This window comes from Heptranchias perlo, chromosome 11 (assembly GCF_035084215.1).
Source record: "Heptranchias perlo isolate sHepPer1 chromosome 11, sHepPer1.hap1, whole genome shotgun sequence".
Taxonomy (NCBI): Eukaryota; Metazoa; Chordata; class Chondrichthyes; order Hexanchiformes; family Hexanchidae; genus Heptranchias; species Heptranchias perlo.
The window spans coordinates 23,985,116-24,011,167 of record NC_090335.1 but is presented as its reverse complement, the minus strand read 5'-3'; the positions used below and the strand labels follow the sequence as shown (position 1 = coordinate 24,011,167).

At 43.3% G+C, this 26,052-nt stretch overlaps 1 protein-coding gene across 4 annotated transcripts; it reads left to right on the top strand.

Moving 5' to 3' along the window:
• Positions 1–13,529: 13,529 nt before the first annotated feature.
• Positions 13,530–24,933, top strand: LOC137327174 (transcription elongation factor A N-terminal and central domain-containing protein). 4 transcript variants are annotated; one of them, XM_067992711.1, is made up of 3 exons: positions 13,530–13,912; positions 16,076–16,159; positions 21,204–24,933. In XM_067992711.1, exon 3 carries the CDS (start codon positions 21,212–21,214, stop codon positions 22,313–22,315), a length of 1,104 nt encoding a protein of 367 aa, XP_067848812.1. In that variant the 5' UTR covers positions 13,530–13,912; positions 16,076–16,159; positions 21,204–21,211; the 3' UTR covers positions 22,316–24,933. The 4 variants fall into 4 exon arrangements, with proteins under 4 accessions (XP_067848812.1, XP_067848814.1, XP_067848811.1 ...); XM_067992713.1 differs by lacking the exon at positions 16,076–16,159 and having other exon boundaries at positions 13,530–13,585; XM_067992710.1 differs by lacking the exon at positions 16,076–16,159.
• The last annotated feature ends 1,119 nt before the right edge of the window (positions 24,934–26,052 follow it).

The following is a 26,052-nucleotide window of genomic DNA, read 5'->3' as shown; positions in this document are numbered from 1 at the left end:
AAGGGCAGGAGTCCTCCTTCCAGCCCCACAAGGAAACCTTGAGCCTCCCCCGCCCCACACCTCTCCCCACCCTCTTCCCCCACTACGATTACCATCGGATCCCTCCCCGCCAACGACTTACCAGGCAAGAGAATCGGCTCCAGGGCGCAAAGGAGGCCTGGGAGTTAAAATCTCCCGGGCCTCACACCAGCTTCCGCTCGCACTGGTCCCCGTATGCCCGTGTCAAAATCAGGGCTTTTGTGTTACGCATGATTGTAAGGCCAAAGCTTTGTGCTACTCTTACTGTTTAATTAAATGCGCACAATTCTCCTTACGGCACAGTAAATTTGATCTGCGTCAATACTGTTTTCCCATTACTTCTACAAACAAATGGAGAGAAGGGGATAATGATTTAACTGCAACATGTTGTATCTCAAAATTACCAACAGCATTGTCTGTTAACCAGAGTTTGAATCATTATTTAAATACATTGCATTGTCTTACCGGTGGCTATTTACTGTAAAAGCAAATGGGTTCACAACAATTTATCAATATAGAATTTTATAGAATTATAAATCAATTACTGCAGATGATACCAAACTAAGACTGGTAATAGAATCAAAAGAGGCAGCACAGACATTACAGAATGAGTTGGACAAAATATGTAAGTGGGCAGAATAATGGCAGATTAAACTTAATACAGACAAATGTAAAGTATTGCACACAGGAAAGAAAAATGTGTGACATGTGTACTTCATGAATGGTGTTATAATATCTAAAGATGAAGTTGAACAAGACCTACAAGTTCTAGTAGAGTTGACACTTAATATTCCCAACCAATGAGAGCAGCAATCAATATAGCCAATTGAATTTTGAACAATGTGGCCAAAACAGCAGAATGCAAGTCATAGGAAAGTCATAATCAAAACTATATACTGCTCTAGTCATATCACACCTTGTGGCTAATTCTGGTCATTGAGACACAAGGAAGACATTCAAGTGTTGGAGGCAGTTCAGAAAGATCCACAAGGCTGATCCCCAAATTAAGAAATCTGAGTTATGAGATTGGATGGAGTCTATTAAGATTGAAGAAACTTTCAAAAGGAGGCGTCTACAAGGTGATCTTATAGAGGTATGTAAGATTGTAAATATTATGGAAAGGTAAATCCAGAAAGGTACTTTAAATTAAATTGCAAGAATAGGGCAAGGGGACACAGGTTCAACCTAGTTAAGGGTAAATTTAGGACTGAAAGCAGGAGGTTCTTCTTCACACAAAGACTGATCAACACATGAAATGGACTTCTGGAAGTAGTAGGAGCAAAAACCTTGGAACCATTTAAGAAACAATTAAATTTTGCAATGAGGAGTCTTTAGAGCCATTCTGAATGGATTAACTAAAATCGGCCCAATGGCCTTCCTCACCTTGTGAAGACATGATTATGCCATTTTGTGATTATTATGGGATTCATATATGGATATCCATGATGTCATAGTATTAATCTGGATATGGCCTAAAACAAACATCGAGCTATGTCAGCTCACCACCGCTCTGCAGGACTGATGAGTGGCAGTGGGCCTTCTTAAGATCATCGATGATCTCTATGGAATACCACCTCCAACTACCTACCTGTTGATAATTCTGTCACTGAGGCTATTTATTTGTCTTCTCCTTCCTTTTTGTTCAGGAGGCATCATTGATCATACACCACTGGTGTTGTACAAACTTATCTGAGGCTGTCATTATGAGCTGTTGCTGCATTTGCTGTCGTACTACTTTATTTGGATCATGTGATTTTTGTCATTAACTGTCAACCATTAAGCAGTGGATTTTCATTTCAAGCTCCAAAATCCTCTTTGTATGTATCCTGCTTTGAACATCTATGTCCTATAAGATGGGAAAATATACATGCCTTCTATATTCTCATGTACTTATCTTTCTAAATTAAACTGCCAGACTTATCCTTCTGTAGATCTCTTCATTACCATCATAAGTTGTACTGCCCAAAAACATTAATGGAACAGTACTTTGAGGTATTGCTACCTAAGCCTAGGACAACATCTGCCTAGTTAACAGAAAGCCATTTTATCAGTGCATACTATGCCTAAGTTCTTACATGATGTGGAGATGCCGGTGATGGACTGGGGTTGACAATTGTAAACAATTTTACAACACCAAGTTATAGTCCAGCAATTTTATTTTAAATTCACAAGCTTTCGGAGGCTTCCTCCTTCGTCAGGTGAACGAAGGAGGAAGCCTCCGAAAGCTTGTGAATTTAAAATAAAATTGCTGGACTAAGTTCTTACAGTATTTGCTTCATTTAGTCTATAAATATGGTTTTGGATGTCTACTGTAGTCAGATGAAACAGGTCAATCTCACTTGTAAATCCTAGCTGTTTATTATAACATCTTTCCATGAATCTTCATTCCTCACATCAGCCACCCAGAGATTCAGTAAAGATCTTTTCCTGTTACAGATTGAACAAGAGGAGAACAACCTGATCCTGTTGACATCCGGCATTCAACTGATCTCAATCCAGCCTGTCAGGCCCCTGGCCACCAACACTGCAGTCTGTGCTGATTTATAAAGGTGCGTTATCAAGCCCAGCAAATCTTCGAGTGTTCCATATGACCCCACAGCAAGCTTAGTTTAATCCCAAAATGTGTTATTAAGCATATTTGGTATAGTGGGAAAGTGACTTCCTGATAAGAGCAAATTCTTTTGTCTGAGAATTTTATAAGTGATGGTTGGAGTATCCAGACAGGAAGTTTGGAACACTGACTTGTTTGTTTCAACATAATACCTGTGTAGATAAAAATCTCTTTTTTCAAGGTTTGCCAAACTTTTCCTTCATAAATAACACACCCAACCTTACCAAACGGTACGTGTACTGTAATTTCTTCTAGTCACCCGTGCGAAAGCACAAAAGAACAAAGTGAATAAAACACAAGAGAGCTCAGAGGTGAACCGCAAACTTTGTGGCTCAAGTGTGACCTGTGACCTTTCAGAGGGCACTAAAAACCAGCGCTCCTGCTGAGAGAGTACAGCTGTTTTACAATACTGGGGCCAGTAGACTGAGACTAACACAGAGTGGTAGTTAAACCCTCAGGTGTCTGTTAAATTTCACCAGAAAGATTTACTGAAAAGTGTGAAAAGAATGCTTCTAAGTGTTAAAGGTCCTTAAAATTAAATTAATGGTAATAATATGCTTCAATGACCCTCCCCCCACTTGAAAGATGCAACTCTTATAATTTATATGCTATGAATGACGGGTAACTAGCAGGGGAAGATGGAATTCAAAACATAATTAATTCTGCAGGAAGTACTTTTGTAAACTTATCTACCTGTACAGACAATGCAAAATCTTCTGTCTGAACGTTTTGTGTTTTTTATTTTAAGAGATGTCAAACCCCGTTCTTTAATCGCCAACAGTGATATCTGTGTGTTTATTTCACAAGCGTGGTCTACGGATAACTACATTGCAATTGATTTTTCTGTCTTACTTTCATTGTTAAACTGCAAGGCCAATCTCCATCACATCAGGACCAACACACAAGCCACCCCACATTGTGTATGAGTGTCAGATCTGCCTAGCTCCCTCCCTCTTACTGGGGTAGATCTTGGCTTTGTGCGATTGTATAAAACGGGTGATAGTGAGTCAGCAGCCCGTTTTACATCTCTCCCGAAATCAATGGGAATAAATATCGGGAGAGGTGTGAAACGGGCTGCTGATTTACATTATTGCACAAAGTCAAGATCTACCCTATTGTCTTCAGAGAATGGTTTAATATCCTATGGGGTGGAAATTAGTCTGGGCCCGTCTACTGCACGAGCAGCGCACGCCCGAGGGGTGCGAGTCCGTCCCGAAGTTGAACCTCAGGCCTCGTCGACAATTTTGGGGTGATCTGCTGGTACCCGTTTCACCTCCACAGGCAGCACGCCCTGTGAGAAAAATCCATTTCCGGCCGCTGGGAAAGGCCCTCAGGTAGGTTCTGGGAAGGAGCTCAGATCGGGCAACGGGCAGATGGGGAGGTTCACCAGGACCGTGGAGTCGGGGTGAGCATTCCTGCTCCTCCTGGCTCCACAGAAAGGTTATTTTGTTAAAATAAACATTTTTAAAAACTTACCTGAAGTTGGCGGCTGCGGGGGCCGCTGAGGAACCCTGAACAAGGCTGGCCCGACCCCTGCTCGCCCATCGGGAACAAATTTTGTAGAAGCAGTCCCTCAATAGGCGTTAGGTCCCTCATTAACATATTTGAGGGGTCTAACACCTCTTATAGGCATCCTTCCGGGATGCCAAAAAGTGGTTGCCATGAGTTTAGCAATGGGATCATCGGCTGCGCAGATTGGGTGCATGCCATCCCACTGTTAATTAGTGAGCTTTGCGCCTGTTTTACTCCCAAAAAATGGGTGCAAGTCATACAATTTTTCTACCCCAATCTCTCTGTAGTACTGACACTAGGGGTGTTTGTGTGGTGTAGTAAGCTGGGGGTCTACATAGAATTACAACACAGAAGCAGGCCATTTGGTCCAACCAGTCCATGTTGATGTTTATTCTCGACACAAGGACTGGTTCTAATGCTATGCGTCCACCCTGTTCCCATATCCCTTTATCCCCCTTTCCTTCAATCACCTATCTAAACTATTCTTAAAAGTTGGCATGGTCTCTGCTTCAATCACTAACTCTGGTAGTGCATTCCGCAGCCTCACAACCCTCTGTAAAAAAAAAAGGTTTCTCCTGCTCTCTGTCCTAAAACTCTTACATTTAAATCTTGTATCTCTATCCCCTTGTGACCCTCTCAACCACTAGAAACAGTGGGGGGAAAATTGGATAGGGGCCGTTTTTAGGCAAAGATAGCGTGATGTGCTATTACCCTGCACCCAATGGCCCCTGCAGGCAGGACACAAGTTTCGGCCCAACCGAGGACTGACCTGCGATCAGCCTTCAGTTCCAGGCCTTGCACGTGGAATCAATGCAATTCGCACTTTCCACCACCAGGGGAGCGCAATCTCTTAAAGGGAAGTTGTTTGTTAGAAATCTCTTAAAGGTAGCTGGTACTTGTTATTTGCTGAAAATAACAGTCTACTGTCTGCATGGAGATCAGACATCGCACAAGTAAAATACAGATGCAGGTCCCATCCCTATGTTTACACACTGATGAGTTATGTTAAAACATTGAATAAAGGTGGCGCACTACTAAATCCCACATCCTCCAATCTGCACACCAGACCTCAACAATCTGCATTTCTGAGTTGGTACCAGGTCTGCGAGAGTGCATGCACCAAGGCTCCCTGCTGACGCACAAGAGACATTGGGTGCAAGAGGTGGACCGAAGGAGTGACATCCTATATCCGCAGGGGGGGTGGGGGCAGGGCAAGAGGCCCTCCAGACATATACTCAAGAGGCAGCGGGGGACGCAGTCAATGCCAGGTGCACAGCATCATGAACACGGATGCAGTGCTGGAAGATGTTCAATGCTTTAATATGAGTGGTCAAGGTGAGTGAGGTCAACTGTCAAGAGGTGCCCCTAACAACTGCACCAGGCACTACACCCCCCATCCCCCACATACCAATAAACTCTTTCCATCAGTACTCAACTCTGCCAGTCAGATGCTTCCTCTCACCCTTACACATTACCACTATTTCAAGCCGCCCACCCACAACTCACAGGCCACACACATTGGCAGCTATTCAACCATGACAGGCACATCACCCAGACACGCGTCCCGCTTTCTTGCAGGAGAAGGTGGCGCATATCAAGAGGCAGCAAGTGGCAGTGGCATTTAGCCCATCGAGCCTGTTCCGCCATTCAATGAGATCATGGTGGACCTGTAACCTAACTCCATATACCCGACTTAGCCCCATATCCCTTAATACCCTTGGTTCATAGAAATCTGTTAATCTCAGATTTAACATTCACAAGTGAGCTAGAATCAACTGCCGTCTGCAGAAGAGCGTTCCCCATGTCTCCCACCCTTTGCGTGTAGAGGCATTTCCTAACTTCACTCCTGCACGTTCTGGCTCTAAATGTTAGGCTATGTCCCCGCGTCCTAGTATTCAAATGTAGGCGACCTCCAAAAACAGTTACAAATGTCTGGGCAGCCAAAAGCAATAATCCAGCCACTAACCTGTAAATCCTGCCTGGTCTCTTTAAATAGCAATGGTGGGGGGTCCTCCAGGCACTCTAACACACATTCAGATGGTCGGGGTTAAGACTGTGCGTTGAGTTGAGCGTTAAGTCCCAAAATGGTGTTTATCACTTTAAATTAGCGTTGCACACTGATTGAAGCCATTTTCTCCCTACTTTACATGATTCCAGCATTCATTATCTGCGCCTGCGCTAACTCCCATACCAACATGGCGTCCAGCGCACGTCACGCTGGAAACGTGCATGCGCATACAAGATGCCGAAACAATGGGCGCTACACGGCCCAATTTAGCGCCCAGTCTGTTTCCATCTACCCTCCCTCATCCCTTTATAATTTTGAACACCATTATCAAATCACCCTATAATCGCCTCTGTTCTAATGAAAACAGCCCCAGTTTTTCAAGTCTTTCTTTATATTTGTATTTCCTCATATCAGACAGCATCCTAGAAAATCTGAGCTATTGAGACATGACAACAGGACTTTTGTTATTATTACAATTTTCAAATTGCACCAACAATACATATTAAGAACATCCCACAACTCAATGTGTAAATGCACCACATAAGGGTGCACAAAGCTATACAGATCAGGAAGGTCGTAGGTTCGACTGCACCAGGGCTAGCACAGGGGGCTATAACTGAGCTCGGCACCTCAAGGCTAGGAAAATGATAAATTAGCTAGACTCTCCTCTGATCGGTATCCAATGATCTATGTTGGAAGTACATGTGCATGGACACCATGTGAAGGAAGAGTCATCTGTGCTGGCCCCAGTGTTAAATAGTCTCTCATACCACATTCAATGATAAAGAACAGCCACTTAGTTGGACTACTGAAAGCCCGCTGCCACTTATGGAACTCTACTCCAGGATGAGTAATCCAGAACTGCCTATTGTCTGAACCTTTAAATGGAGACTCCATTGTGCACCATTTGTTCCACCGTGAAATGCAGTTTACAAGAATAGTTCATTGTTCTTCACTTTTTAAATTTTAAACACTATGCACATTGTCGCAGACCTGTATATTGCACATTGTCATAGACCAGTATTTTGAACATTGTCGTAGACCTGTATATTGCACATTGTCGTGGACCTATATATTGCACATTGTCGTAGAACTGTATATTGCACATTGTCGTAGACCTGTATATTGCACATTGTCGTAGACCTGTATATTGCACATTGTCGTAGAGCTGTATATTGCACATTGTTGTAGAACTGTATATTGCACATTGTCGTGGACCTGTATATTGCACATTGACGTGGACCTGTATATTGCACATTGTTGTAGACCTGTATATTGCATTGTCGTAGACCTGTATATTGTACATTGACGTAGACCTGTATATTGCACATTGACGTGGACCTGTATATTACACATTGAAGTGGACCTGTATATTGCTCATTGACGTGGACCTGTATATTGCTCATTGACGTAGACCTGGATATTGCTCATTGACGTAGACCTGTATATTGCTCATTGTCGTAGACCTGTATATTGCACATTGTTGTAGACCTGTATATTGCACATTGACGTAGACCTGTATATTGCACATTGTTGTAGAACTTTGTGTTGCATTGTTGTGGACCTGTATATTGCACATTGTCGTAGACCTGTATATTGCTCATTGCTGTAGACCAGTATATTGCTCATTGACGTAGACCTGTATAATGCTCATTGACGTAGACCTGTATATTGCTCATTGTCATAGACCTGTATATTGCACATTGACGTAGACCTGGATATTGCACATTGTTGTGGACCTTTGTGTTGCATTGTTGTAGACCTATATATTGCACATTGACGCAGACCTGTATATTGCACATTGACGCAGACCTGTATATTGCACATTGTCGTAGACCTGTATATTGCACATTGTCGTAGACCTGTATATTGCACATTGAATTGGACCTGTATATTGCACATTGACATAGACCTGTATATTGCACATTGTCATAGACCTGTATATTGCACATTCACGTAGACCTGTAAACTGCACAATGTGGTAGACCTGTGTATTGCACATTGTTGTCGACCTGTATATTGCACATTGTCGTAGACCTGTATATTGCACATTGTCGCAGACCTGTATATTGCACATTGTCCTGGACCTGTATATTGCACATTGATGTAGACATGGAAATTGCTCATTGTCGTAGACCTTTATATATTGCACATTGTCGTAGACCTGTATATTGCACATTGTCGTAGACCTGTATATTGCACATTGACGTAGACCTGTAAATTGCACATTGACATGGACATGTATATTGCACATTGTTGTAGACCTGTATACTGCACATTGTCGTAGACCTGTATATTGCACATTGTCGTAGACCTGTATATTGCACATTGTTGTAGACATGTATATTGCACATTGTCGTAGTCCTGTATATTGCACATTGTCGTAGAGCTGTATACTGCACATTGTCGTAGACCTGTATATTGCACATTGTCGTGGATCTGTACATTGCACATTGTCGTAGACCTGTATCTTGCACATTGACGTAGACCTGTATCTTGCACATTATGGTCGAGCTGTATACTGCAAATTGTCGTAGACCTGTATACTGCACATTGTCGTAGACCTGTATACTGCACATTGTCGGAGACCTGTATACGGCACATTGTCGTAGACCTGAACATTGCTCATTGACGTAGACGTGTATATTGCTCATTGTCGTAGACCTGTATATTGCACATTGTTGTAGACCTGTATATTGCACATTGACGTAGATCTGTATATTGCATATTGTTGTAGACCTTTGTGTTGCATTGTTGTAGACCTGTATATTGCACATTGTCGTAGACCTGCATATTGCACATTGACGTGGACCTGTATATTGCACATTGTTGTAGACCAATATATTGCTCATTGAAGTAGACCTGTATATTGCTCATTGACGTAGACCTGTATATTGCACATTGTCGTAGACCTGTATATTGCACATTGTCGTAGACCTGTATATTGCACATTGACGTAGTCCTGTATATTGCACATTGTCGCAGACCTGTATATTGCACATTGTCCTGGACCTGTATATCGCACATTGACGTAGACCTGTATATTGCACATTGTCCTGGACCTGTGTATTGCACATTGTTGTAGACCTGTATATTACACATTGATGTGGACCTGTAAATTGCACATTGTTGTAGACCTGTATATTGCACATTGTCGTAGTCCTGTATATTGCACATTGTTGTAGACCTGTATATTGCACATTGTCGTAGTCCTGTATATTGCACATTGTCGCAGACCTGTATATTGCACATTGTCCTGGACCTGTATACTGCACATTGCTGTGGACCTGTATACTGCACATTGTCATAGACCTGTATATTGCACATTGACGTAGACCTGTATACTGCACATTGTCCTAAACCTGTATATTGCACATTGTCGTAGACCTGTATCTTGCACATTATTCAAAATAAAATCTATCCAACTAAATGTCCAAACTACAATCAATACCATTAAAAACAGATTAACTGGTTACTTGTCTCATTTCTTGCTTATGGGACCTTGTTATGTGCAAATCGAGAGCTCCATTTGCCTACAAAGTAATAGTGACTATACTTAATTGGCTATGAAGTACTTTAGGATATCCTGAGCACATTAAATATGATGTATAAATGCAAGTTCTTTAAGAGGCATAGGAATGAAAATATGATGAATTATAGGGTCCAAATACCTCTTTAGCTCTTGGTACTGGTAATGACACACTGATCCTGCAACATAAACAAATCCGAGAATAGGTGGAAACTATGATATATCAGTTTACATGTAAAAATTCAGAGGTATTTCGTTAAGCGTTAATACTTCAATTAAGAAAATGGTTCGATCTATATTGGAGAAGTTAGTCAGTTTGGAAGATGGAGTTTGTCAGCAGCAGTGAACTGCAGAGAGTGTAGTTGTTTAAAACCATAATATATCCAGTTGTTCTTCCTTTATCATTCAACACTCGATTATTGGGAATCCCAACAATATATCATAAAAGCAACACAAAAACTAAACTCTGTTCTGCCATCATTCAAACAGATTGGATATGGTCCTGATCGTGAATGAATAGGAAAATATGCCAAAGAACATTGAGACTCCACTGTAAAATAAGGTAGAACACATACCCAGTATTTGTTGGAGGATTGAACTGAGATTCCATGTTCAGAAAGTTGGTTTACACAGCCTGCCAGAAGTCATCTAAGGTCACCAATTCACTACCTGTTACTGTAACCCTCTGCATGCTTGCTATAGCATTCAACTATGGGATAAAAAATAAAAACCATTGCAATCTGTTGGGGGCCATGTTACAATCTGGGCTACTTTCCAATACTCTTTATTCATGTTATTTGCAGACATCAGCTTCCACAGGTGAGCCCGTGCTTCCTATGAACTGCAAGTTGACGGAATGGTACTGATGCATCCTGGGAAGTTAAGTGCATTGCACATGCTCAGACTGTAAAATCTAAATTCAGTTCACAGAGTCACCACTCTGGGCAACAATATCAAACCCAAGGCTACTAAGAGAAGTTGGCGTGCATCTTTAGCTTCATCATCAGTGCCTCCTCATTTCCCATCCCTCTCCACCCCAGAGTTTCATTCAACCATCTGTACATTTTGCAGGTGAACTGAGGGCATATTCTGCATCATTGCTGCCTGTCAGTACCGAGAGATGATGAAGTTTTTGTGATGGATACGGGCTCTGACCTGTTCTAAAATATTTTTATATTATATCTTTCCATATGAAATTTTAGTTAAGGCAAGTATGACAGCCTCAAACAGATTTCTGTTAACTGCTTACTGGAAGGACTCTCCTGATATGACGGCAACACTGTATTAATTTTTGTGCAAATATATTCTAATTCAAGTTGCAAAATAAAACTCATTGCTGTGTGTCCTACAGCTAAAACAAGGCATATATTGGGTTATAATCGTCTCATCCATTACAGCTGCAAAGTGATGCGTTTGACAGGAGACAAAAAAACAAGTTTATTTAACTAAAAAAAACATACTTGCATTTCTATAGCACCTTATCATGTCAAAACATCTCAAAGCGCTTCACATAATTCATTAATTTTGAGTGGAGTGTGCTGTCATCTAGTTGTCAGGACTGAGCAATTTGCAAGAACAAACTGCCAGTCCCTACATTTGTGCAATTGCGATCTTGTAAGCATAGAAATAGGATTGAAAAGTTTGCAGTTCTGGGCCACACGGACAATCCTTTTTCTCAGGTATGGCCTGTTGTAGAAATTTTTCTTTGTTTTGGTTCTGTTTGTAAATTATCAGTCACTATACCATAAATCTTACTTAATTATATGTAGGTGATAGATGCTGGTTTGGTTCAAGCTGGCAGCAGTAGCAGAAGTTTGTGGTTACCACTCTGCTTCATCAAGAAGAAATCATACACTGTATTTCCAACTACGAACATATTACTTACATGAACCTTCGATGGCTCAGGCACCTCTTCCAGTTCTCACCAATGTTACATATATATCTATCCTATTAAAAACAAATTTCATATATGCACTCGCTTTCTGCCCATCACACTTCAGATATCCATCATAGATACCACAAACTGTCTAATGCAAATTTCTATGTCACACTTGAATAAAATTACAAAGGAACAAATGCAGCTATTTGAAATATATGAACAAAACAGAAAATAACCAGAGTCACAAGAGCTCCAATATTGCTTTGAAGGTCATGCTTCTATTGCTAATACAGTGGAGTGAACCAGAAGAGCGCCCTGACCTGAAGTGAGTGGCACTCCTAATTGCAGAGAGCAACTTTAGATCATAAAGGCTTACAGCCATGTTATGCTACCCTGGCTTGCTGCCTGGTAGCTTCTGGGGAACGAGTTCTCTGGCATAAGTGGACTTGTTGTAATGATGCCTGAGCAGTGGGAACTGTATTGTGAGCAGAAGGGCAGCAGGTGAATCCTTGCTGTTGGGCCTGTCTGTGAGGTGGCACAGTAAGTTCCAACAGACGATGGCAAATCAGCGGGATGCCAATCTTGTCAGCAGGTTGTAGAGTTCACTCATCAGCCGGTAGATATAGGAGACAGCGTTTCCCCCAATGTTGGATATGAACAGAGTGATCAGTTCTGTAGGTGTCAACCAGTGGGCCAAAAAAACCACCCTTGTTATTTTCAGATAGTGATTCTATTTTGCAGCTGCCATGTTTGTTATATGTATTTGCAGATTCTAGTTATGGGTATTTGCAGCCGGTGGTTACAGATTCCGATTATGATATTTGCGATCAGTGTATGCAAATTCTGCAATTTGCAAGTTCCAGTTTGCAGCCCATGGCTACAGATTCTAATTTGCAATCCATGGTTGCAGTTTCTAGTTTGTGCAAGTTCTAGTTTGCAGACTTTGGTTACAGGTTCTAGTTTGTGCAGGTTCTGTTTTCCAGTCCACGGTTGCAAGTTCTAGTTTGTGCGGGTTCTAGTTTGCACTCTATGGTAGCAGGTTCTAGTTTGTATGGGTTCTAGTTTACACTCTATGGTAGCAGGTTCTAATCTATGCGGGTTCTAGTTTGCACTCTATGGTAGCAGGTTCCAGAGTGTGCTGGTTCTAGTTTGCACTCTATGGGAGCAGGTTCTAGATTGTGTGCGGGTTCTAGTTTGCACTCTATGGGAGCAGGTTCTAGATTGTGTGGGTTCTAGTTTGCGCTCTATGGGAGCAGGTTCTAGATTGTGCAGGTTCTAGTTTGCACTCTATGGTAGCAGGTTCTGGAGTGTGCAGGTTCTAGTTTGCACTCCATGGGAACAGGCTGTAGATTGTGTGGGTTCTAGTTTGCACTCTATAGGAGCAGATTTAAGATTGTGTGGGTTCTAGTTTGCACTCTGGGAGCAGGTTCTAGATTGTGTGGGTTCTAGTTTGCACTATGGGAGCAGGTTCTAGATTGTGTGGGTTCTAGTTTGCGCATTATGGGAGCGGGTTCTATATTGTGCGGGTTCTAGTTTGCACTCTATGTGAGCAGGTTCTAGACTGTGCGAGTTCTAGTTTGCACTCTATGGTAGCAGGTTCTAAATTGTGCGGGTTCTAGTTTGCACGGGTTCTAGTTTGCACTCTATGGGAGCAGGTTCTAGATTGTGCAGGTTCTAGATTGTGCGGGATCTACTTTGCACTCTATGGGAGCAGGTTCTAGATTGTGCATGTTCTAGATTGTGCGGGATCTACTTTGCACTCTATGGGAGCAGGTTCTAGATTGTGCATGTTCTAGATTGTGCGGGATCTACTTTGCACCCTATGGGAGCAGGTTCTAGTTTGCACGGGTTCTACTTTGCACTCTATGGGAGCGGGTTCTAGACTGCACTCCCTGGTTGCAAGTTGTGCTATTTTCAGCCCCTTAAATCGGTGCTGCAGCGCCACCTGGTGGAACATTCGCCGTACGCTCGAGACTCGGGGTCGGCGGGTGACGGACGGCGGTTGGCGAAGGCGGTGCTCCGCTCCCGGTGAGGCTGCGAGCAGCCGTCAGCGGGTCTGTGCGGTTTTTTTAAAAAAACAAATCTAACTAAACGCGGTCGATAGTGATAAGCGGATCGCGCTCTTTACACCCTCCGCTCCGTTACCGTGGTTCGGTCGCTTAGCGATCGGGCCGAGTGTTGAAGTAACCGGCACCTGACTGAGTCCGGCAGAGGCCGAGTGCGAGCTGGCGCGATCGCGGGCTGTCACAGCGCCACCTGCAGGCTCGGAGGACCGGCAGCGGCTAAAGTTGGGAGGAGGGACGTGTTAAAGGTTCTGGATCATCAGTTGGACATCCCCAGTACAATTTTCAATCGGTAGGGAGTAAATAACCCACTTCAGTTTGTATTCATTTAGTTTTCAGCATTTATTACAGTATTGTTTTTTGGAGGGATATATGGGTAAATGAAAAAGAAGGGAATGTGTGACGATAAAAGAAAGGAAAAATCTTGCATTTATATCGTGCGTTTCACAAACTTAGGACACCCCAAGGCACTCTGCAGCCAATGAAGTGCTTTTTGAAGTGTGGTCACTGTTGTAATCTAGGACACGCAGCAGCCAATTAGCACACAGCAAGTTCCCACAAATAGCAATGCGATAATGACCAGATGATCTGTTTTAGCGATGTTGGTCGAGGGATAAATATTGGCCGGGAAACCTGGGAGAACGCCCCTGCTCTTCTTTGAAATAGTGCAATGGGATCTTTTACGTTCACCTGAGAGGGCAGATGGGGCCTCGGTTTAACGTCTCATCCTAAAGACGGCACGTCCGACAGTGCAGCACTCCCTCAGTACTGCACTGAAGTGTCAGCCTAGATTTTCTGCTCAAATCTCTGGAGTGAAACTTGAACCTACAACCTCTGATCCAGAGGCGAGAGTGCCACCACTGAGATAGTTATAAAATTACAAATACTGTGTGATATTTTAATTCATGGATTGCACATTCTGCATTGGAAGTCTTGTTTCCGGCGATGAACATATTTTATTTCTTTGCAGTCAAAATGTTTCTGTGTTGTTAAGGTGCATTTACACCACATTTGTACCTTTTTGGAGTGAAGTGGTTTCACTTCGCAATGGTGCTGCAGTTATCGAGTAAATGCAGCCTAGATCCAAATTCCAGTAGTGTAGATTGGCAAGCACCAAGCCTTAGGGACCAACGCAAGTGTGTGCAGGAGTACTGCTGGAGTTTCACCAGTCAAATTCACGTAGTGTACCAGCACAGACCATTGATAAGCTTCCTGCTGCTAGGACGCATTAGCGTATTGGCTTGCAGGATCAGATGGGGCTGAGTGGGAAGGCTCCCAGTGACCAGTCTGTTGCTGCAGGTTCCATTAATGAACTAAGCTGGATGATCAATAAACAGCCTTGCCTTGGAGTTCTGTGCATCTGCCTTGCTGAATCCTGAAGGAGGGAGTCTAATTTTACTTCACTTAGGAATTTGGCTGAATGGAAGAGGATGAAGTCTCAGCATGTTTCACTTTGGAGTCAATTTGGGCCTTAAAACCCAATTTACACTGCACAGGTTTAACATTAGTGCAAAGCCAAAACTGCTTTGCACCAACGCTAAACTTGATGTAAATGCACCCTAAAATTGCCTCACTAATGTGGATTTCCCAATTTTGCACATGTTTTCCTCTTGCTTCCCCCTTTTAATATGAAAACCCCGCTGATTCAAACTTTTTAAAATCAATATAGTAGTTCAGAAATGACACTGTGGCATAGCAGCGGACAAATGCTAAACTCGATTATCTGAAATTCTTCTCACTGCTGTTTCATTGGAGGCATTTACCCTTTCAGAATGAGCAATTTCAAACAGATTAATGTCTTAGACCTTCCTTTATCATGTTCTGACTGTTTAGGTATCTGATCCATTATTTCAGAGCCAATATTGTTTCTTAAAGCCAAAAGTTTCTTAAGTTGTTATACTATGGTAATGATTTGAATGCCTGCTGAAAACCACCCAGATAATTTCATCGTACAGCTGTACTGACAGTAACATTTAGAAGCAAATAACCATATTGCCTTAAAATACAAGACTGTAGCCCATGACTCCTTCACCATTTTGACAGCAGATCAAATGATGATCACTCATTGAACCCTGTTGTGGTATCTATGGAGGCTTACTAACTTAATAACATTCTGACGTAATTTTAATTGTTCCATTTTAGCAGCTTTCTCCGATATAAAAATAGTTTAGTCAGCCAGTGGAATTGTAATTTGCCTGTGCTTTGGTACTGAGATCATGCAGGAAGCCTCCATTTGACAAATTATATGACCTTTGACTATGTGTTGAAAGAGCAATAAAATGGGACCGCCAAGAATATGAAAGAAAATGTGTGTTAAACGGCAGTTTTTGCATGAAAATCGGTTTGGCAAACTTTTGCGAAGAGGGCCAAAACTCAGTATCATTTTCATCAAGATAATGTGTACGTGATACAATAAGTTTCCACCCATTTTATATTATTGTGTTACTTTTCCAAGCAACAGAAGAGGATTTGCAAGACTGCTTTTCATGAGGATGTTGCCTCTTTAAAACTGCGAACCCAACAATTACAGCATACTTCAGTGAGTGTCAGAATTTCAATGATGCTCTTTGCTGCAAAATGAGATCCCATTTATACTTCCCTACCTCAGTCCATCTTCTGGACTTTACTTTGCATTTTATTTGATGTTGTTCCAATTCACACAGTAATTAAAGCCAGTGGATTGCATGGGTCGGTTCCAAGTGTGATGCAGTTTATGCTTGGGCAACAACAGTTGAAAAGGACTTCATAAGTTGAGTACTAAGTGTGAATTATTTTTAAAACATTTTTGTCGAAGCTATAGCTTCAGAGGTAGGTATCTTGCTTCCCAGACACTGCCAGATCCAATCTTGAACTCCCGGACATCTTTTTCTATTACATTGATGACTGTGTCAGTGCTGTTTCCTACCCTCGTCCTGGTCTGAAGAATTTTATTAACTGTGCCTCAAATTTACACCCATCCCCTTGCCTTTGCGTGGTTGATCAGTACAAGCCCACTGATTCCCACAATAATCTGGATTATACTTCTTCCTACTCCACTTCCTGTAGGTCTCCATTCTTTTCTCCCAGTTTCTCCTCCTCCATCACATCTGCCCTGATGATGTCATCCTTCACACCAGGAATTCTGAAATGTCCTTCCTTTTTCTCAGCCGAGGATTCTCCTTCACTGTGCTAGACGGAACCCTCTGCTAGATCCATCCCATTTCCTGTGCTTCTACCCTCACATGCATGTTCTCACCTTCCAGCCTCCTCATTCGACAGATCATCTTCCATCATTTCCAACATGATCCCACCATCAAACACATCTTCCCCTCCCCTCTCTGCCTTCCGAAGGTGCTGTTCCTCGTGTGGCACCCTGGTTCACTCTTCTATCACCCCGACCACCTGCTCTCCTTCCCGTGTAAACGCAGGCGGTGCAACACCTGTCTTTTGACTTTATCCTACACCACTGTCTAGGGCCTCAAATTCTCCTTCCGGGTGACAGAGCAATTTACATGTATGGTGCAGTCTCCTCTATACTGGGGCGACCAAATGTAGATTAGGTGACTGCTTTACTATTCTGTCTATAAGCGTTACCCTGAGCTCCCGTTACTTGCCACCTCAATTCCCTACCCCACTCTGACTTCTTTGTCTTTGGTCTTCGACTCTGTTCCAATTAAGTTGAATGCAAGCTCAAGGAACAGCTCCTTATATTTCTATTGGGCACTTTGAAGCCCTCTGTCCTTAATATTGACTTTAATAACTTCAATGTGGGTCAGGGGATTGAGGCAGTCTGTTTGGTTTGGGTTTCTGTGGAAGGAGCGAGGCCCTGCACACTAATGCTCAAGTCGGTTGAGGTTGATTCCCTTCACAGCCAGAGGGTGTGTAGGTGAGGGGGGGCAGTAATAGGGGCATCATGTGGTTAATGCCACCTTTACTTTTCTTATGAGAAGATCCTGATCTTGATAGTGCAGAAGCCTGACAGTCAGCAGCTTCCGCAAGTCAGTAAAAACTAGGTTGTTCGGAAGATCAGCTGCTTTGTGTTTACCTTCGGGGGCATTGTTGCCGTGGTAACACGTCTTGCAAATAGACTTTACAATGTGTGTACAGGCTTACAGAGTGCTGGGGCACAGTGAGACAGTTTAGCTGTGTAACGCTGTCATTGGGTCACCCATCACACCGGGACTACAAATGATTAATTTTAGTTATAGTTTGACTAAAACTAAGGTAAAACTCTGAAAGCACAGTGTAAAAACTTGCACTGCAGCAGCGCAATCTTTCCCAGAGGTCAACATGGTGGCATTTTTCTTCCTTTGATTTTCTCCGTTCCTTTCCTGTAGGGACTGATTCTTGCTGAGATGTAATTCCAGGGGTGTCAGGTGACCTTCACCACCTCATCCAGGTGGCCAGTCTTCACTTGTGAGCCTAGATGGCAGGTGTTGACAGGTTATTCACCATGATGGGCATCATAGCCAAGCCCAACCTAACCTGTAGTCTACATGTGTACTTTCCGACATAAATCACTGAACAGCAATCAGGAGAGGAGCACTCGCTGATGTTTCTTTTCCCTAGAATAGGGCACTGAGGAGATTTGCAGCATCCTGCCTACGGTCAGCTAACAAAGCAAGGATTGAGTTGATTCTGGAGCCTTCTGTTTTGTATGGCATTGCTATTAAAATCTAGGCCATTGGGGGGAGCTCCAACATGCTCGATATATAAATTAAATGTGTAAAGCTTACTGTTCAAAGGAGTGGAACAGTCCCCAAACCCCCTAATAAGTTGGTAGAAACGTCGTAACATTCTACATCCTGTGGGTCACCATTGACCAGGAACTTAACTGGACCAGCCACATAAATACTGTGGCTACAAGAGTAGGTCAGAGGCTGGGTATTCTGCGGTGAGTGACTCACCTCCTGATTCCCCAAAGCCTTTCCACCATCTACAAGGCACATGTCAGGAGTGTAATGGAATACTCTCCACTTGCCTGGATGAGTGCAGCTCCAACTACACTCAAGAAGCTCGACACCATCCAGGACAAAGCAGCCCGCTTGATTGGCACCCCATCCACCACCTTAAACATTCACTCCCTTCACCACCGGCGTACTGTGACTGCAGTGTATACCATTCACAGGATGCACTGCAGCAACTCGCCACGGCTTCTTCGACAGTACCTCCCAAACCCGCGACCTCTACCACCTAGAAGGACAAGGGCAAGGGCAGCAGGCATGTGGGAACAACACCACCTGCACGTTCCCCTCCAAGTCACACACCAACCCGACTTGGAAATATATCGCCGTTCCTTTATCGTCGCTGGGTCAAAATCCTGGAACTCCCTTCCTAACAGCACTGTGGGAGAACCTTCACCACACAGACTGCAGCGGTTCAAGAAGGCGGCTCACCACCACCTTCTCAAGGGCAATTAGGGATGGGCAATAAATGCTGGCCTTGTCAGCAACGCCCACATCCCATGAACGAATAAAAAAAAATTGAGTTTTATAATTCTCCAAATTTTTAAATAACACTCATTACTAAGAATTGTTCTAAGTACAAGACTGGCTAAGTTAACAGCAACAACTTCTTGCATTGACAGAGCACCTTTAACGTAGAAAAATGTCTCAAGGCACTTCATAGAGGCGGAATCAGACAAAAATGGACACCAAGCCAAAGAAGGAGCTATTAGGAGGGGTAACCAAAGCTTGGTCATAGATGTGGATGTTAAGGAGGGTCTTAATGGAGGAGAGGGAGGTAGAGAGGCAGAGGGATTTACATTGGAAGTTCCAGAGCATGGGCCTAAGCTTCTTAAGGCACAGCCGCCAATGGTGGGGTATAGGAAAGGAGGGATACAGAAAACACAATGTTGAACTGGACAAAATTGGCGCTGGTCCAAGACTGGATGTTGGACGAGCAGTCTGACAGCGCAGAGGCAGTGGAGGGGTCGAAAGAGATGGTGGAGAAATAGAGCTAAGAGTTGTCAGCGTACATGTGGGAGTTGACCCCATGGAGGTCATTTTAACCCTGTCCCACAATGCGCATATATGCCCGCCACCATTTTTACAGCGGTGGGTTGCGAGGTGCATCCTGCTCCCGAGAGGCGGGTCACCACAGTATAATATTTAATCAGGCTCCACCGTGCAGTTGGGAGCCTGATTTAAATTTAATGCTGACTGGCTGGACTCAGGAAACCCGGCAGCAAAATGGAGACAGGAGTAACCGGATCAAAAGGTAAGTGCTTTTTATAGCACTGCTTGTGGGTCAGGAGGAGCGGGAGTGCTTCCCCCAGCCCTCCAAGCAAATCTTCTGCCGCGATCGGCTGACCACCCCCACCCCCCCAAACCTGGATCTTTCCCCCGGTTGACGATGACCGTCTCCGGCTACGGCCTTCTGCCACTGGCTTTCCTGCCTGGCAGCTGGCCAGCCTGTCAAACGGAGTTAAAAAATGATAATGAGGTCCTGCCGTTTAACTCGGCAGGAGCTCTGCGTCCCTGGGATTTCCAGGTTCCTGCCCCCCGCAAACACACTCTCCCACTCCCTCCCCACCTCCCTGTAAATATAGGGGCCCATGTTTTCCAATGACGTTGCCAAGAGGCAGCATGTAGATGAGGAAAAGGAAGGGGCCACGTATAGATCCTTGGGGAACTTAAGAGGTAACATTATAAAACAGTATATTCTTCAACTCACCATGCATTAATTTTTAATCATTTATTTTCCCTCGCACAGATTAGCTGTCAGGTTGATTATGATAGTTAGAGAACTGTGGTGAGTTCTTGTATTAAGGAACCATAGCCAGAATTTTCGATTCAACAGTAATGCATAGAACTAAAATCCCCAACCCTCATCTTTTAGCTGCCAGACTGTACCACAAATGACTTCTAACTAAATGGAGGGCAGGCAACCATTGTTGCAGCTCTCTATCAGTGCTGCTCTATGTTCAGCTTATCATAATCGCATGACAGTGTCCCACAGTACTCAGCAGCCTATTTATTTTTTCTCCCTCACTGTTGATCAGCACTTAATCTCCACTCAGCAACTCTTCCAAATGGCCCAGGTGACATTAGGCACTTGATAGCTGCATGTAATGGCTCATGATGAGGAACCCACTTTTTATGCTATCAACTATGGCCATGTTCATATTCTGTTAATAGGATTAATCCAACACATCAGGAATCACTTCCATTATCTTTCTCTTTAATCAAGACAAATGCAAAGTACTTATCTCTGCCCTGTTTTGATCATCGTCTACAAAATAACAATCCTTTCCTCTCGGGTCCCACCTCCATTTTAATAATTCTTGTTTTACTAATATACTTGTGAAATACTTTATTGTTCCTTTTCACGTATTTAAAAAAAAATTTCCTCACACTCCGTATTGTCTTTCCTTATTCCACTCTTAAAATTTAATCTGTTTTCTTAGTTTCTCATATTCCCCTTTAGTTTTTTCAGCTGGTAAACGTGTCCTGCTTTTGGGGGCAGCGGAAAACAGGAGAGGGGTGCTGCGTTGATTTTAATTTCGGCATTCATGCAATGTATTCTCCAACACAGTGTTTCATATTGAATACAATCTGTAAGTTAGCATAAATAATCATGTCCACCTGTTTGATATTTGGCAGGTATTGCAATGAATGACCTCAAAGAGGTGACCTATAGAGCTCATCAGATTGAGAAACTTATTTCAGAAAACAGCATCCAGGACATAAAGTACCTTTTGAATGATTTTGAAGATATTCCGGTCACCCCTGAAATTCTCCAGGAGACTGACCTAGTTAAAGCTGTATATAGAGTTCTAAAGACTTGCCCAGATGCAGACACCAGGAGGAAGGCACGGAACCTACTGTCTGCATGGAAGAAGTTTTACAGAAGCAGCGCTTTCCAGGAAAAATGTCAAGAAGACAGACTCTGTGTAGCCAGCGAAGGAAAGAGTGAGAAACCAAATGAAATCGTTCAAGGAAAAGTAAAGACTGGATATGAGGTAGATGGAACTGATTCTGCCTGTAGAAACCCTGCACTGCAATTAGAAGATATTCAGATAGCGATGGGAACTGACGTCATCCACAATCTTCCCACAGCTGAAATCCTTGAAGAAACACACAATGAAAAACAACTTTCAACAGAGAAAGATTCAGTAGTAATTGACTATGATCCAGCTCCTAAAAAGCAGCATCCATTAGATATCCAGACTGTACGGTCTAAATGTGTAGAGCTTCTTTTCCAAGCCCTAACTGGTTCAGAGACGGCTGATGGGACAGTGGTTGAAATGTGGCAGATTGTTGCCAGAGAAGTCGAGCAATCCATATATACATTACACATGAAAAATGAAAAAAAGTACAAAGCTTGCATTCGAAGCAAGATTGCCAATTTGAAGAACCCTAAAAATCCTCATTTAAGACAAAAGATGTTATCAGGGGATGTAACTCCACAGATGTTTGCAGAGATGTCAGTGATGGACATGGCAAGCGAGGAGCTGAAACAGCTAAGAGCATTGTACACCACCTCTGGGGTTCAGGACCATCAGCTGCCTCATGGCTTGGCAGGAACAAAGACAAACAAAATCAGATGCAGACGGTGTGAAAAATTTAACTGTACGGTGACAGCAATTGCCAGAGGCACACTTTTTATTCCAGGGTGGGTGCGCAATGGAAATCCCGATGAACAGATGATGACTTTTGTCATTTGCAATGAATGTGGAGAAAAATGGTACAACAGTGGCTGGATTTCTGTTTAGATGTGACAACGGATCACATAGGGATTTGATTTCTTTATTTCCTATCTAACAGCTAGTGGCTATCTGTGTCTGTCAATCACTGGCTATGCACTAGATACTGAATTAAGACAAAAATATCTTTTTTCTATTAACCAATAAAAGCTTACTTGTTCTCCTGATAAAGTACCTAGGGATTATTGTAGTGTCTGTCTGCGTGGATTTTTCTCCAGTGTCATTTGGCTATCTTTTCATACTCCTAAACTGTATTATGATTCCAAGAGACATGCATAACCTTGCATAAAGGGCAAATTGAATACCTACATTACCTATATTAAAAATTAGATTTAGGTTATGGCATCTTTCTTGGGATCATCGGTGATATATTGTTTGGTCACACTACAGATAATTGGCTGTGGGTTTCTATGGCTGTTGTCACAATAACATTATGTGGTGCATTGTGGAAAGATCATTGGCGGACATTGCAGGAAACACACACTCCTCAACTGCTAGCCTTATCCTCAGTCACTCTGTTGTTTTGCAGGACAAAATTTCCACCACATGCAGGCCACCGGAGAGGGTTTCTCCAACCTGACCCACATCAAGGAGATCATGAGGAGGCACTCAGCTCTTACTGTGGCAGATGGCGAGGGCGGTGGCATCTTGCTAGCACCAGGTTACTAACTGAGCACCTGTACTGCTCCCCTGGCATCCCTGTGAAGTACCGCACAACCACAACTTTCCACCTCCATGTCTGTCTACTTAATCCCAAGGGTGTGATGCTCACCCATTCGTGGCTTTTACCCTCCTTTCCTACAGTTCCACCACAGCAAAGGGCGATACAGGATGATTAGGACCAACCCACCCTGGAGTTGTAGCTGCATGGCACCACCGTCTCAGGGCAACATGCCAGGCCTCCAGCCCTCCCCTCACAGTACTACACCAGTGGAACGTGGGAGGCGACACCAAGCTGCCAATGAGCAAGCTGGCATGAGACGAGGGCTACCTCAGTCCCATGAGCCTTTTGTAGAGCACGAGCAGCCAACCATTTCCCGTGATCCTGGCCCTCAGTTGGACCTAAAAGAAGCATGAGAATAGGTAAACAAGGCACCTATAGGCACTATGGGGAAGCACAGTGTGAAGAAAGAGTAGGTGGATTGTGTACAGTTTGGAATTCACTGTAATAAAATAGAATGTGCACTGACATGGTGCTTTGTTTCTATTGGAGGTTGGAGTCATACAGGAAAGGGTGTACTTATGTGGTGCTGAAGTCTTCACTAATATGAGACTGACCCACCCATGTAGGGGCAAAGACGGCTGATGTGTTGACATGTTATAGGATGGGTAGTGGTTTGTGGGAATTTGCCTTTATTGGCAAGGTGGGGGGTAGAAGGAGGAAAGGCTGCAGTCTTAAAGGTAAATTGTTCATCAGAAGAGAAGCCTTCAGTGATGAGAGGTGCTGTGTTGCCTCTTGCAGTAAATGCTGCCTGAGTCTCCCTTGCTCCATCCTGTGGTGCTGCTGCCCACCCATGATAATGGCACACGTGCTTCTGAGAAGCCCTAGCTGTGGGTAGGGGACAGAAAACAGAAAATCTGCCAGAGGTCTGATCCTCTGAGAAGTAATCAGAAGCGAGTGCAGGTAGGCAGAATGCACAAAAAAAACTTTTAAAACGGTTCTTACGTTCAGGAATCTTAAATAAAAGATCTGCAGACTCTTCTCTGTCAGGAACTCCTCACTTTCGCCAGTATCAGCTAAATCCTGGCAATTGCCGTGCCTCATGCAAACCGGTGTAACTTAATCTCGAGTAAATCCAGGAAACTCCCGTCTACAGTGACACCAACAGGTGCTGCATGTAAATGAGGTCAGTGACGATACACGGGTGCATTGTGGGATGGTTCCAGAAGCCCAAGGAAGTTCAGGCGAAGCCATTTAAAGGCGTACAAGCGCTGGAAGTGGCTTCCACATGAGTCTCCTCACTGGAATCTGTTGCATTACTCGCTGAACAAAGGCACAATCTGACTTTTCCACTGAGAAAAATAAATTTTCTGTAATCATTGAGTGGTTTCAAATTCTGAGCATTATCAAAAGGAGACATCGGTGTTCTTGCCTCTCTTGTTATCTGTCCACCTGTGTGTCTCTATCTGAGTTGGAATCTTTTGTCAGAAGTAAAGATTAAGTATTAATGGTTTAAATATCAAACCTTAACTGAAAAAACCTTTTAAAATTCATTCTCCAGCTTATTTTCAAATCATTTGGAAAAACAAAGAAATTCGAGAAATTTTGTTACAGCAAGAGGAGAAACACTGAGATAATCATACTGTGAAATGCTGCTTGCTTCTCATGTTCAAACTACACCATCCTAGGAACTGTAGGTGCAGGTAGGGTTGGTAACTCCCTTTAGTTGACAGAGTGATAGCTTTGCGAAAAATATCAAATGCAAGCCCAAGCTTTTGAGAGAGGCTGAGACCGCCAAGTAAAAATATTAATGAAAATGCAAAAGACAATTTTATGCGTATGTTTAATATTATTGTGAAATACGTAATTTTTACATGACTTTACTATGTCAGCGACTTTATTTGAACTCAAAGTTCACAGGACGAGGGAACAAAATAATAAATAAAAAAGATTTTGAATAATTTAATTTGTTTGCCGCCTTTTATTGCTTTTGCAACAGCTCATTTTAGATTTGTAATTTTTTGAATTTCATGCTTGATAGTTTTAATTCATGCTTGATACTTGCTAATTTGTACATTCCGCACCTGTTCATTTGTGTTTTGGCTGAAATTTCAACAATGACAATCAGGTGAAAGTGGGACTCAGAAATTGAAGTGTGACACATGAAGTGTGACAGGCAATAGGAAGTGCAACAGCAAAATGTGATAGGCAAACTGAACACTAGACTGGCCGAAATCCCTTGAGCTGCCTCACCACTGCCGGAAGTAGTGGTGAGGCAAGACTTCTGGTTGTCAATCTGGCCCTACAATGACTCCCTCCCAAATTTTGGGGAAGGGATCATTAGCATATAAGTGGCCGCGTGAGATTACTGTTACTTGGGAGATCAGGAAATTCGGTGCAGCAGTCACTCATCTCATCCTACCCTTGACACTCTATCCACTCCTCCTTCACTCCCTTCATGGTCTCTCCCCTATCTACCTCTGTAACCTCCTCCAGCCCTACAACCCTCCGAGAACTCTGCGTTCCTCCAACTCAGACCTCTTTTGCATCCCCCACTTCCTATGTCCCACCATTAGCGGCTGTGCCTTCAGCTGTCTAGGCCCTAAGCTCTGGAATTCCCTCCCCAAACCTCTCCGCCTCTCTCTCCTTTTAAGATGCTGCTTAAAACCTATGACTTTGCCTGTCCTAAAGTCTCCCTCTTAGACTTGGTGTCAATCTTTGTCTGATTACGCTTCTGGGAAGTGCTTTAGGATGTTTCACTACGTTAAAGGCGCTATATAAATGCAAGTTGTTGTTGATGAAATGTGTAGCTGTATCTTGATGGATTAGTAGCAGTTGGTCTCAGTCAGGAAACTGCCCACGTAGCTCTAGGGCAGTTGCTCTGCAACCAGACATATCACTTATTCCAAAAACAACTGTCAAGGTTTCATTCTCAAAACCCCCACTCCCACGTAGGGTGGGCCCAAGATACTCCAATACTGATGGAGGTGCCCTCTGGTAATATTTGAATTGCCTGACCTGAGAATCTCTGGTGAGATCAGGGTCCTAGGTCACTGGCGAGGTGCGATTCAGTGCTATCATAGTT